Source organism: Plecotus auritus (genome assembly GCF_963455305.1).
Source record: "Plecotus auritus genome assembly, chromosome: 3".
Classification (NCBI taxonomy): domain Eukaryota; kingdom Metazoa; phylum Chordata; class Mammalia; order Chiroptera; family Vespertilionidae; genus Plecotus; species Plecotus auritus.
Window position 1 is genome coordinate 45,769,573 of NC_137772.1, and position 13,006 is coordinate 45,782,578.

Genomic DNA, 13,006 nt, shown 5'->3' on the forward strand with positions numbered 1-13,006 from the left:
AAGAAGCTGGAAAAGCACAAAGTAAACCCAAAGTCAGAGGAAGGTAGAGAAAAAATAATAAAGAAAAATCACAGAAAATATTAACAAATCCATAAATAGGTTCTTTCAAGACCAACAAATGTGACCAAACTCTAGCTAGATTAATCAAGAGGGAAAAAAGAAAACACAAATTATCACTACTAGAAATGAAAGAGAAATAATCACTTCAGATATTATAGACAGTAAGAAGAAAAAAAAAGATGATATAAACTTCATGCCAACAAATTCAGCAATATGGATGAACAAATTCCATGAAAGTGATAACTTACAAAAATTAACACAAGATCTAACGGAAAATATAAATAGCCCTATATCGATTAATGAAACCACATAATCAAAAAAATCTTCCTACTAAGAAAGGTCCAGGACCAAAATGGTTTCACTAGTGAATTCTCTCAAACTTTAAAGAAGAAAACACCAATCTTACACAACTCTTTCAGAGAAAGGAACAATTTGTAACTGAGTTTAGGACAGCTTTAACACTAAAATCTGACAAAGATATTAAAAAAAGAAGTTACAGAGCAATATCCCTTGTGAACATATAGATGCACACTTAAAATATTAGCAAATCAAGTCCAGCAATATCTAAAGATGATAGGACACCATGTCCAAGAAGGGTTTAATACAATACTTCAAGGTTGATTTAACTTTAGAAATATCAGTGTTAATTTATCACAATAAAATAAAGGAGAAAAATACAAATATATACATAAATTTTATAACTTAGTAACAAAAGAAACAACACTTAAACACTTTTTTTGTTGTTGTTAGAGAGAGGGATAGAAACACTGATCAGTTGCCTCCTACCTGCACCCCAATGGGATCAAATCCGCAACCTGTGTATGTGCCCTGACTGGGAATTAAGATGGCAACCCTTTGTTGCATCGGATGATGCTCAACCAAGTGAGCCACACCAGCCAGGGCAGAAACAACACATTTGGTTAAGTGGGTAAATAAATATTTGAACATATCACAAAAAAAGATATTTGAATATACAGGCGACATATAAAGAAGTATTCAACAACCTTAGTCATCAAAAACACAGATTAAGCCCTGGCTGGTGTAGCTTAGTTGGTTGGAACATTGTCCCGTACACCAATAGGTAGCGGGTTCAATTTCCAGTCAGGGCACACACCTAGACTGCAGATTCGATCATCAGTCAGGGCACGTACAGGAGGCAACTGATGAATGTTTTTCTCTCTCTCCCACCCTCTCTCTAAGGTCAACAAAATAAAATTTAAATTTAAAAATGCCACAGATTAAAGCCACAATGAGATACTAAAATGTATAAAATTTAAAAGTCTGACAACACCAAATGTTTGCAAGGAGGTGAGGGGTGGGGAACGTCCGGCCCGAGGGCCATATAAGGCCGCAAAATCACTTGGTCTGGCCCTGCAAAGGCATTGGGGTGAGTTAATTAAATGTTTGACCAAATACAGCACACTAATTTTTAAGTTCATAATTTTGTATGGCCCTCAAATGATACTATAAACATCCAAATGGCCCTTGGCAGAAAAAAGGTTCCCCACCCCTAATATAGAGCAATTGACATTCCTATAGACTATTGGTGGCAGTGTAAAATGTTACTTTTTAGGAAAGAGCCTAATAGTTTCTTTCAAAACTAAGCATATAGCTTACCTGATGACTCAGCACTTCCACTCCTAGGTATGTACACAAGATAAATGAAAAACTTAGGTCTAAAAAAGCCTTGCAGAATAATGTTCATAGCCATTTTTTTTTCATAACTAAAATCATCCTGGGTGTCCATTAATATGAGAATGGGTAAATAAAGTGTAGTCATAAAATGAAATAGTTTTCAGGAATAAGATTAATGATAAAATACAGAAAAGAAACTGCTTTTAGCACACTACATTTTTTTTTTTAGATATTTTAAATCTTTATTGTTGAAAGTATTACATATGTCCTCATTTTTCCCAATTGACCCCTGTTTTTAAAATAAAGTCATTAGCACACAGGCATGCCTATTTGTATGGTCTAGGGCTGTTCTTACACTACAGTAGCAGAGTTGAGTAGTAGCAACACAGTTTATGGTGCACAGAGCCTATAATTTTTACTCCCCGCCCTTTACAGAAAAATTTTGTCAGTAAGAACATGAATAAATATCAAAAACATGTTTGAATAAAAGAAGCCTTATATAAAAGAAGACAAACTACAGTTGACCCTTGAACAACACAAGTGTTAGGAGCTCTGACCCCGGTGCAGTCAAAAATCCACATATAACTTTTGACTCTCCAAAAACTTAACTACTAATAGCCTATCTTTGACTGAAGCCTAACCAATAATATAAACAGTCGACTGACATATATTTTGTATGTTATATACTATTTACTGTATTCTTACAATAAAGTAAGCTAAAGAAAATGTAAGGAAGAGAAAATAACATTTACAGTATTTATTGAAAAAAATCCAGATATAAGTTGACCCACACAGTTCATAACTGTGTTGTTCAAGGGTATATGGTTCTATTGATATGAAGATCTAGAAGTAACCAAACTAATCTATAATAGAGAAAATCAGAACAATGGCTGCCTGTAGGCAGTGAGATGGGGACTGATTAGTAAAGGACAAGGAGGAAGGAACATTCTATATCATATAGGAGTTTGGGTTTCACCAAGACTCTCTCCTTTGACCCAAATATTAGTCAGCTTCCTCTGAGTTCTCTTTCTGACCAAGGCTCAACCCTGGGCTTCTTTCTCAGAACTTGTAAAATCCAGCGTGAGCAAGAATCCTGCTAGGTCCTTTTGGCTAAAATTCCCCACCTTTGGTACTTGACCAAATTTGAACTTAATGTCTGATCGAATTCCTCATTCCCTGCCCTGCCTTCAGCAAGAACTGAGTCCATCTAGCAAGAATGCCCCTTTTCCCTGATGTTTCCTCTTAGTATATTTTCCATCCACTCACCCCACCCTGCTGCTTGGTTATAATTCCCCACTTGTCCTTGCTGGAGTCAGAGTTGAGCCCAATCTCCCACTGCAGTGGTCCTTGTACCTATGGTGACACTCCCTCCCACCCCCATTTAAATAAAGTCTTCCCTAAGGTCTTTAAAAAGTTGTGCTGAATAATTTTTCTCTTTAACAGGCGGCACAAGTATTAAAACTCAGAACTGGTATCCCTAAGATTTGTACATTTCACTTTATCTAAAATTACCCCCCCCCCAAAAAAAACAAAACAAAAAAAAAACAAGGAAGACGATAAATTCTAATTAATAACACACGCCGAAGTACTTGGAGGAAAATAAACCAGAGTCTACAACTGTTTTTTTAATGTATCTAAAAATGATGAACTGATAGATGGAGGGATAAATGTGATAAAACAGTGATGTGTTCATTTTATAATGTAGATGGTAAGGACATGAGTGTCCACTATAAAACTTTCAATATCTCTCTATCTTTGAAATTTCTCATAATAAAATTATGACATTCATAATATAGATAATGAAAATATATCTTCTATCACTGGTGTTTTTTTAAATTGATTTTAGAGAAAGGAAAGGGAGAGAGCAGGAGAGAGAGAAACATCGATTGGTTGCCTCCCATACACAGTCCAACTGGGGTTCAAACACGCAACCTAGGTATGTGCCCTGACCGGAAGCGAGCCCACAAGCTTTTTAGTGTACAGGATGACACTCCAGTCAACTGAGCCACACAGGCCAGGGCTTTAGCACTGTTTTATACATATTCATCCTTAGACTACAAAGGGAAAGTTTTATCCAAGAATTCATAGAGCTTCATTGTCACAGAAGTGTAAGCGAACTGTGAGCTATTTCTGACATTAAAAAGGGCTAAATAATTTAAAGACAAATTTCCATAAATGTAACTGCTTCCTACAGGAGGTCACAGTTCAATTCCTGTTCAGGGAACATACCTGGGTTTTGGGCTCAATCCCTATTAGGGGGTATGCAGGAGGCAGCCAATAGATGGTGTTTCTTTCTCATCGATGTTTCTCTCTCTCTATCCCTCTTCATTCTTCTCTCTCTAAAAATGAATAATAATAAACATTTTTTTAAAAAAGGAAGGATATTCTCACACATGCTGATACAACATGGATGAACCTTGAGGACATTATGCTAAGTGAAATTAGCCAGTCACAAAAAGACAAATTTTGTACACTCTACATATAAGGGTATCTAAAGTAGTCAAATTCAGAGAAATAGAAAGCAAAATGGTGGTTGCTAGGGCCTAGGAGGGGGCGTGGGGAAGAAGAGGGAGTGGTTTAATGGGTATAGTGTTCAGTTTTGCAAGATGAAAGGAGTTCTGGAGAATATCTTCACAACAATGTGAATATACTTAACACTACTGAACTGTACCCTTAAAATCAATATGGTAGATTTTATGTGTATTTATTTATGATTAAAAATAATAAATGGCCATGGCCAGCATGGCGCTGTGGTTAGAGCATCAGCCCACACACTGGATGATCCCAACCAATCCATGTCTCTCTCAGACAGATGTTTCCCTCTCTCTCTTTCCCCCCGCCCTCTCTCCTTCTCTCTCCCTTCCCCGCTCTAAAACTCAATGGAAAAAATATCCTCAAATGAGGATTAACAAAAAATAAATAAATAAAGTAAGTGAAATGGCAAAGCCAGACTCAAGCTCAGGACTAATTCCACAATCTTTTCACTCTGACCTTATTGTTTAACTACATTTATTCATTCAGCAAATATATGAGTACCTGCCTGTGTGCCAGGCACAAGTACCAGTTAATTAAAAAGACACAGGTAGCTTAAGTTCAAGCGAGAATAACTGCTTATCTCATGAGGACACATAAATCACCCTATATTCAAAGAAATTTGCCAACCACTCAGTATTGCTTCAATGTCAAATTGTTCCTCTCAAAAACTATTAAAAGAATCAGTCATAGAAAGACAAAGAGCCCCCTTCATTTTTCATGGTCTCAGAGGCATCCTCAAACAACAATTTACCTTACTTGCTTCCTAATGAGTGGAATACAGTACTCTTTCCCGATAATTCTATTGTAAGCCCAAAATTAATCTCCATATTCCATTATCCACTAATCTAAACCTATTGTTTCTTTATTCATTATATACCTACTTTCATTTTAAATTGCTGATTTACTTTTAAAAAGGTAATAGTAACAGAATATGGAAAGCCTTCATATTTTAACTGAGGGTTTCAACATATTAGTTAGCCTAGATGAGTAAGATTATTAGCCATTTACATCATTTACTAAACCTGATTCAAATCTAAACAAGTCAAATAATACCTTTCAGTTTCAACTAAACAGGCCTCCTCACCATCCCCCCAAATTTAGAGACCTAGCAATCTCCAGGAGGTTGCCTAAATTTCCATACCTGAGACTCAAACAATACTACTCTTGTAAAACAATAATTCAGAAAGGTACCAGTGTATAATCTAAGCCAGCTGTGGGCAAACTACGGCCCTTGTGCCGGATCCGGCCCGTCCAGCTGTTCTATCCGGCCCGCGGAGCCGAAAGAGCGGAGGGTTCTCTTGCTCTCTCCTCCGCTCCTTTACTTTGAATTTATATTAGTTCAAACAAACACTCCATCCATGCTTTTGTTCCGGCCCTCCGGTCCAGTTTAAGAACCCATTGTGGCCCTCGAGTCAAAAGGTTTGCCCACCCTTGACCCTCCCCCTAAGACAAAGAATAAACTCCTAGGTAATGGGGGAATGAGGACACATATGTAATACCTTAATCAATAAACAAATTAAAATGCAAAAAATAAAATAAAATACCCCCCCCAAAAAAGAATAAACTCCTATTTACAAGAAATTTTTAAAGGAAAAAACAGACTTTAAAGACATCTGTTCTATTAAATTAGTATTAAGCATCTTTTTCTTCAAGAATTAAGCTGTTCTGAAATCTATATGATCCTATTAACCAATGTCACCCAATTAATTTTTTTAAAAAGTTGTCATTTTCCTAAAAAAAGTCAGTTTGACATTCACAAAGGCACCTTTCAAATTATATTTAGCAGCCAACAAGATTTAACCTTTTTTTACAGCTAAGTTTTTTATATTCTGCAGTTTCTCTAATTTCACAATTAGAGCTGAGGATTTATATATAGAGGCCCAGTGCATGAAATTCATACACAGGGGGAGGTGTCCCTCAGCCCAGCCTGCACCCTCTCCAATCCGGGATCCCTCTCGCAATCCAGGACCACTGGCTCCTAACCACTCACCTGCCTGCCTGCCTAATGTCCCCAACAGCCCTCCCCTGCCGGCCTGGTCACCCCTAACTGCCCTCCCCTGCTGGCCTGGTCGCCCCTAAATGCCCTCCCGTCGGCCTCTTCGCCCCCAACTGCCCTCCCCTGCCGGCCTGGTGGCCCCGAACTGCCCTCCCCTGCTGGCCTGGTCACCCCCAATTGCCTGATCGCCCCTAACTGCCTCTGCCTTGGCCCCCACCACCATGGCTTTGTCTGGAAGGAGGTCAGATGACCAGAAGATGGCCGGTCGACCCGGTCTAATTAGCATATTATCCTTTTATTAGTATAGATGACAAAAGTTCCTTTGATGGAACATTCCAAAAACTAACTGGAATGAAAATTCTAGAGTACTGAGTAGACACAATAGCTCAAAAGTGAAAAGAACAATTATGTTAATTGACTCTTCCATACAGATTACCTGCCTTACCAAAGTGTTCTTATATATATTAAAACTTATCATACTGACTGCATACATTTCAAGCTTCAATCAGACTTCAAGACTATACTATAAATCTGTCCCACAAATAGCAGTAACCAGAATTGTCATCACTCCCAGGAAACAACTTAGGAGCAAAATTCTTTTCAAATTGTAGAAAGCAGAAAAACTGAATGATTACTTTGCCTTAAAAAGAGAGTACCATAAACCTTTCTTAATTAGAAGTGTACTTATCTCCTTCTTAGGATAGGTTTTATCGTAGTTGTGATGCATTCTTATTGCATTTAAAATTTGATCCACGATTACCACTTATGACTATTTTTGCATTACATTAAAATTAATATGTATTATTTTAATAGCCATACTCTTTTATTAAATAAATATTCAGTACCTAAGTGAAAAAATAGAGTACCACAAAATAAATTTCACCAGAAAAATACTCTGTTTTCAATTTAAAATAATTTACCTGATTTGCAATGAAAACTTTGCAATAAGGGCAAAAAGGCTTACTTTCTTTTAAAAACCATCTCATTTAAGTGTTCATAGCATACTGTCACATAAAAAAGTCTAGTTTTCAAAACATGTATATTCGTATATATGCCTTAGTTTTCATTCAAAAATAGGGCACTGCCTTTATTCAAGGTCCTTACAACAGAGAAACCTCTATTACTTCAAAATAAACAAAGCAGGGTAAGCAGCTATCCTAATGTTATTAAATAGCTTAGGGGTCACAGAAGATCATTGTCTACTTAGGAATATATGACATAAAAATAGATGCTACATGTATAATATGTATACTATATATGCGTAGAATATGTATATTCTAACATGTATAGAATATAGACTATGTATAGGAAAGAGTCTGAAAGAGATTTAATTTCAAAATGAACAGTGATTACCTCTGGATGATATAAAATCTATAATTTAAATTTTCTATTTTGTTAGGTCAACATTTCCTGGTACTCTGGTAAACTTGTTCTAAACAATAGGATGTTAAACATATGCTAATTTTCATATATATCAATTTTTAGATTCTGAAAATCCAATTCCTTATAGATTTACCTTCATCATACATTTCTTCTATTAAATAGGCCTCTGCTCGGTCTTTCAGAGCATTCACATTGTCGGGTTCCATCTGTAAAACCTCAGAACACACTCGAATAGCTTCAACAGGCTTCTCATCCTAAAAGTAAATGTGAGAAAATGATTTATGGTTCCTATTCCATATGTTAAGTTTCTGCATTTCTGGGAATGGGTCAACTGTTACCTTAGAAAAGCAGTGGCAAATCCTTTCTTTTGAACGAATTGTATATTCGGAAATACTAGGCTCTGTTTTCATGACAGATTCATACTTGCTGGTCGCATCTGTGTATCTATTAAATGAGCAAATCATGATGAGCAACAAATTCTATTTCCAGAGCCACAGAAAAAACCTCTATTCTTCACTATATGTTGCTTAATCTGTTTACCTGAATGAGCACATGCCTTCAAACACTGCTTTTACTAACTAATCTACAGTAGTAAGAAATGCACTACCTGCAATAAAGAGTTAAGATATAAAACACATGAGCACAGAAAATGATAACTCAGAGCATACTTGTGAGTACCAATCGAACCACCTGATGAATTTCTTTACAGAAAAATGCTCATGATTTTGAAACTGAATAAAACACCTTGTTAAAGTCTGACTTAATAGAGCACTTATAGCAAAGCAAAGATAAGGTTTTATTTTTTGGTCACTCTAACTTTCATGGAACCCATTACATACATGCTTATTTTATATAATTAATGTTAATATTCACAACTAAGTACACAGTGTACATCCTTGCAGAAGGAACCTGTTTAAATTGCTAACTTTACTAGCTGTCTAAGAACAATAAAAGCTATTTTGGCATTTTTAAAACTGTTGAAAAGTACTAATCATGTTACACATCCTGTTATTTTCCTCGGTAATGGCAAATTAAAGGATATATAATATGGCACATTATTCCCAAAGTGCTACAATCTTCACCTTTAAATGCAGATGAATTAAAACACAGCTTTAAGTGTAATATTTAAAACAGAAGCTAGCTAGCTATGTCAAAACCTTAGTAGGGATATGGTTCTAAAGTTTTCCATGATGATAAAACAACTGCAGGAAACTGCACAGAGTACATGAGACCTTGCTTTGCTTCTTACAACTACATGTGAAGCTACAATTTGCTCAAAATAAAAAGCTCAATTAGAAAATACTGCACCTCACTTAAAAAACAAAAACTACCTTCGGGAAAGGTGGAATAAATGTACTGTCCCCAATTTGTCCACATAGGTACAAATGAATACCCTAGGGCCTAGACCAGCCGTGGGCAAACTACGGCCCGCGGGCCGAATCCAGCCCGTTCGGCTGTTCTATCCGGCCTGCGGAGCCGAAAGAGCGGAGGGTTCTCTTGCTCTCTCCTCCGCTCCTTTACTTTGAATTTATATTAGTTCACACAAACACTCCATCCATGCTTTTGTTCCGGCCCTCCGGTCCAGTTTAAGAACCCATTGTGGCCCTCGAGTCAAAAAGTTTGCCCACCCCTGGCCTAGACACTAGATATTTTTTTTAAATATTAAAAGACTAAGAAAGGGAAAGATGGTAGACAGCTAGGACCTCTAGACCTGAGGGGGAACAATGTGGTAAGTCCTTGGGTTTCTCTTTTGCTTCATATACCCCAGACTTGGAGCTGAGGAAGCCAGCAAGCAACCCAGAAATGCTAATGGGTACAAATACACACACATACATAAAACAAACAAACAAAAAGCAAAAACCTCTGCCCCAAACCAAAAGACCTGGAAAGAGCAGCTTGGCAAGACAGAATAATGGCTCTACTCCAGCCAAACACCAGAGAAAATTATGGCACCACCCCCATCAACGCCAGCAGGTCGTGTGGAGAGCGCCCAGCCTTCTTCCATGGTTAGACTAATGAGCTGTGCCCACACCCACACCAAGGTGCTGTCAGAAGGCCAGGTGAAGAGCCAGAACTTTCATCCATGGCTGAAAATGAGTCCCCCCTAAACTCTCACCTGCACCAAGCAGTAGCAAGAAGCCCCCACACCTCGAGTATCAATGAAGGCTGAGTGGGAAACTTCTACCTCCACTGCCCACCCTCACTTTGCTGGAAAGGTATCAGAAAAACCCAGCCAAACAGAAAAAAAAAACAGTCTTATGTGTCCAGGTTTCAATTAAAAACCACTCCCATACCAAGTAACAAATCTCAAACTGAAAGAGACAATAAATTCTAACACTAAAAGGACAGACATGTTAGAATTATCTGACAAAAACTTTAAAGCAGCCATGAAAAAAGCAACAAACATGCTTAAAGCAAAGGGGGAAACCCCTCCCCCTGCAAAAAAAAAACCAGAATGGCCCAGCCGGCTTAGCTCAGTGATTAAATGTCAGCCCATGAACCAGGAGGTCAAAGTTCAAAGTTCAATTCCCCTCAGGACACATGCCCGGGTTGTAGGCTAATGCAGGAGGCGGCCAATTGATGATTTTCTCTCATTATTGATGTTTCTGTCTCTCTCTCCTTCTCCTTTCCTCTCTATAAAATAAATAAAAACGCATTTAAAACGAAAAAAAACAAACAAACCGTGCCTCAACAAAGAAACAAAAGATATAAAAGAATAACCAAATGGAATTTTTGCCTCAACAAAAAAACAGAAGATATAAAAGAAAAACCAATTTTTAGAATTGAAAAATAGAAAAACTGAAATAAAAGGGTCACTGAATGTGCTCAATAGCTGATTGAAAGAGAAAGGAAAGAATCAGTGAATTAGAACAACAGAAATTACCAAATCTTAACAGAGAGAAAATAAATTGGAAAAAAAAAAAAAAAAAGAACAGAGCCCAGGAACCTGTGGGGCTATAACAAAAGAGTTATTAACCTTTAAGTCAATCAGAGTCTAAGAAGCAAAGTATAGAGAGGGAAGGGCTCAAAAGCACTCCAAAAAAATATTAGCTGGGAACTTTCCAAATCTGATAAGATGTAAACCTACATATTCTAGAAATGAAATAGACTCCAAAAAGGATAAACATAGGAAATGCACATTGAGGCACATCATAATTAAACTCTTGAATACTAAAGACAAGGGGAAAAAATCTTATAAGAAGTCAGAGGAAAATGATACCTTATCTTTAGGAGAAAAAAGCAATTAAAATGACAATGGATTTCTCATCAGGAATCATGAAGGCCAGAAAAAAGTGGTACAATTTTTTTCAGGTACTATAACAGGAACTGTTATAACCGAGATTCCTATACCTTGGAGGGGAAAAAAAAATCTCTGTATATTCTGTATATATCTCTATCACTCTAGAGACTACATTACCTTTTAATAATTTATATGTCTGTCTCCCTAATTATACCAAAAGCTTCTTAAAATAAAAAACTAGTCATATGCATTTCTGCAACCTCAGGACACAGTCAGTGCTTGATACAGGAGATGCTCAATAAGTATTTGGTGAAATATAAATAAATCTGGTAAGAATACTATGCAGTTACTATTATTTATATTCTACCGTATTTTTTTTAATGTACAGTTTTTGTTAAAGCCCAGTGTTAAGATAACTCCATCCTTGATTGCTAAGGGGTAAAAAAGCAAGCAGTTCAATGGTTCTTTTGTGCCTACAAAGGACACATGAGGGAATGCTGGAGAGTCTAGACAGCATATGCTTACCTGCCATCTCTGATGAGTTCTTCAGCTGACTCAATCAGCTTATTAAGTTTCTTTACTTGTTTATAGTGTGCAAAACACCTTTTATGATCCTGGTCCAATTTAAGGCATTCCCGAACTTCACTGTTCATGTATTTAAAAAGAAGAAAATATTCCAAGTCAAAATAATCAATGAGTAGTTCTCCATACTAAATATAGAAATTACAATAAAAGGTATTTTGTTGTATGTAACATACTGGCTTAATAATTTACCATATATTTGTATATGTGGTATTGGAACATGCACACACTTATTAATTCAAATTAAAATGACTTAAGTAGGGTTATACATTAAACACTCCATTTTGTTTCTACAAATAATAACATCCCTATTTATTTTAATAAGCATAGTTCATGAAAATAAACTATGTGGAACTAGAATAACTTGAAATGTATAAATAGATAACAGAATATAAACACAAAATATATAAACAGATAACAGAAAATAAAAACAGCCTTAACCACAATTTTATTAATTTAAAATTACAAAGAAAATGGAATTATTATGTTACTGTCAACAACAAAAGGATGATGAGATGTGTGAGCCAGTAGAACGCACCTGAGGGATAGTTCATGATCTCCTAGTTGGTAGTACAGTGTGCTGATTTTATAAAAAGCCTCAGTATTGTCATTCTTCAATTTTGATGCAGCTTTTAAGTCACTTATTGCTTTCCTAGGTTCCCCTTCTTTTATAAAACACTCAGCTCGAAGTTCCCGTAGATCGGCATCCCAAACACAAACCTTGAGAAACAAAAGAACTAGACTTTAAGAAAGAAACAATAAATTATGCACATTTATACTTACACCCCACATGTTTTACCTACATATTTATCAATATAAAACATCCTCAATTAATGTGGTAACTTCTATATGGTAAATAGTATTTAAAAATCTGATAGAATTTAGATATGACAAAGAAGGTAAATGTAATAAAATAATTTCTCTAAGAATATTGTAAATAAATTCTAACAGGGGAAGGATATACATATACTGACAAGGCCCTTTTCCTACCTCCTTCAATGATATAATTGTAAAACTTTGAAAATAAGAACGCATGGCATTTACTAGTAGAAGATTGTTCCCAATGAAACATATTTGATTTGGAAGAGGGTATTCTGTAATTGGATTTTTGTAACCAACATTTCTAATTTCTAGTAACAAAAAATAAAAATCTAGGTTCTAAATTTGCAAAATATTTTTATTCTACTAATAACTAAGTAAAATTCTCTTTTGTAAAATGTCATCTTGAAATTAAGTCCTCATATCAGAAAAAGAAAAAGAAAAGGAAAAACAATGTGAGAAGGTGGAAGCTTCATTTCCATTTTATTGAACAGTTTACCATGTGTAGTAAATGCACTGGTATTCTTCAAAATGTAAACCCAAAAGCTCACCAGTATGGTCTGTGGAAGTGTCTGTACACATTTCTTAAAAGTTATGCTAAAGTCATGTCAACTTCTCACATATAGTAAGTTATCAAAGACAACATTAGACATCAATTAAATATGAACAATAAGTTAGGTCAAAATGGACAGTTTAAATACTGGAAGGTAAAAATTGTAACTGTATTTTTCCTTAATAAAACATTTACAAAATGA

At 36.0% G+C, this 13,006-nt stretch overlaps 1 protein-coding gene across 1 annotated transcript in view; it reads right to left on the reverse strand.

Moving 5' to 3' along the window:
• Positions 1–13,006, reverse strand: part of DNAJC3 (DnaJ heat shock protein family (Hsp40) member C3) — a 74,016-nt gene that overhangs the window by 15,518 nt on the left and 45,492 nt on the right. The window contains exons 6-9 of the mRNA XM_080660863.1: positions 11,971–12,152; positions 11,376–11,495; positions 7,948–8,053; positions 7,743–7,863 (exon numbers count right to left, since the gene is read on the reverse strand). Of these exons, the coding sequence (XP_080516989.1) occupies positions 7,743–7,863; positions 7,948–8,053; positions 11,376–11,495; positions 11,971–12,152 (529 nt within the window). The remainder of the gene's footprint in view (positions 1–7,742; positions 7,864–7,947; positions 8,054–11,375; positions 11,496–11,970; positions 12,153–13,006) is intronic.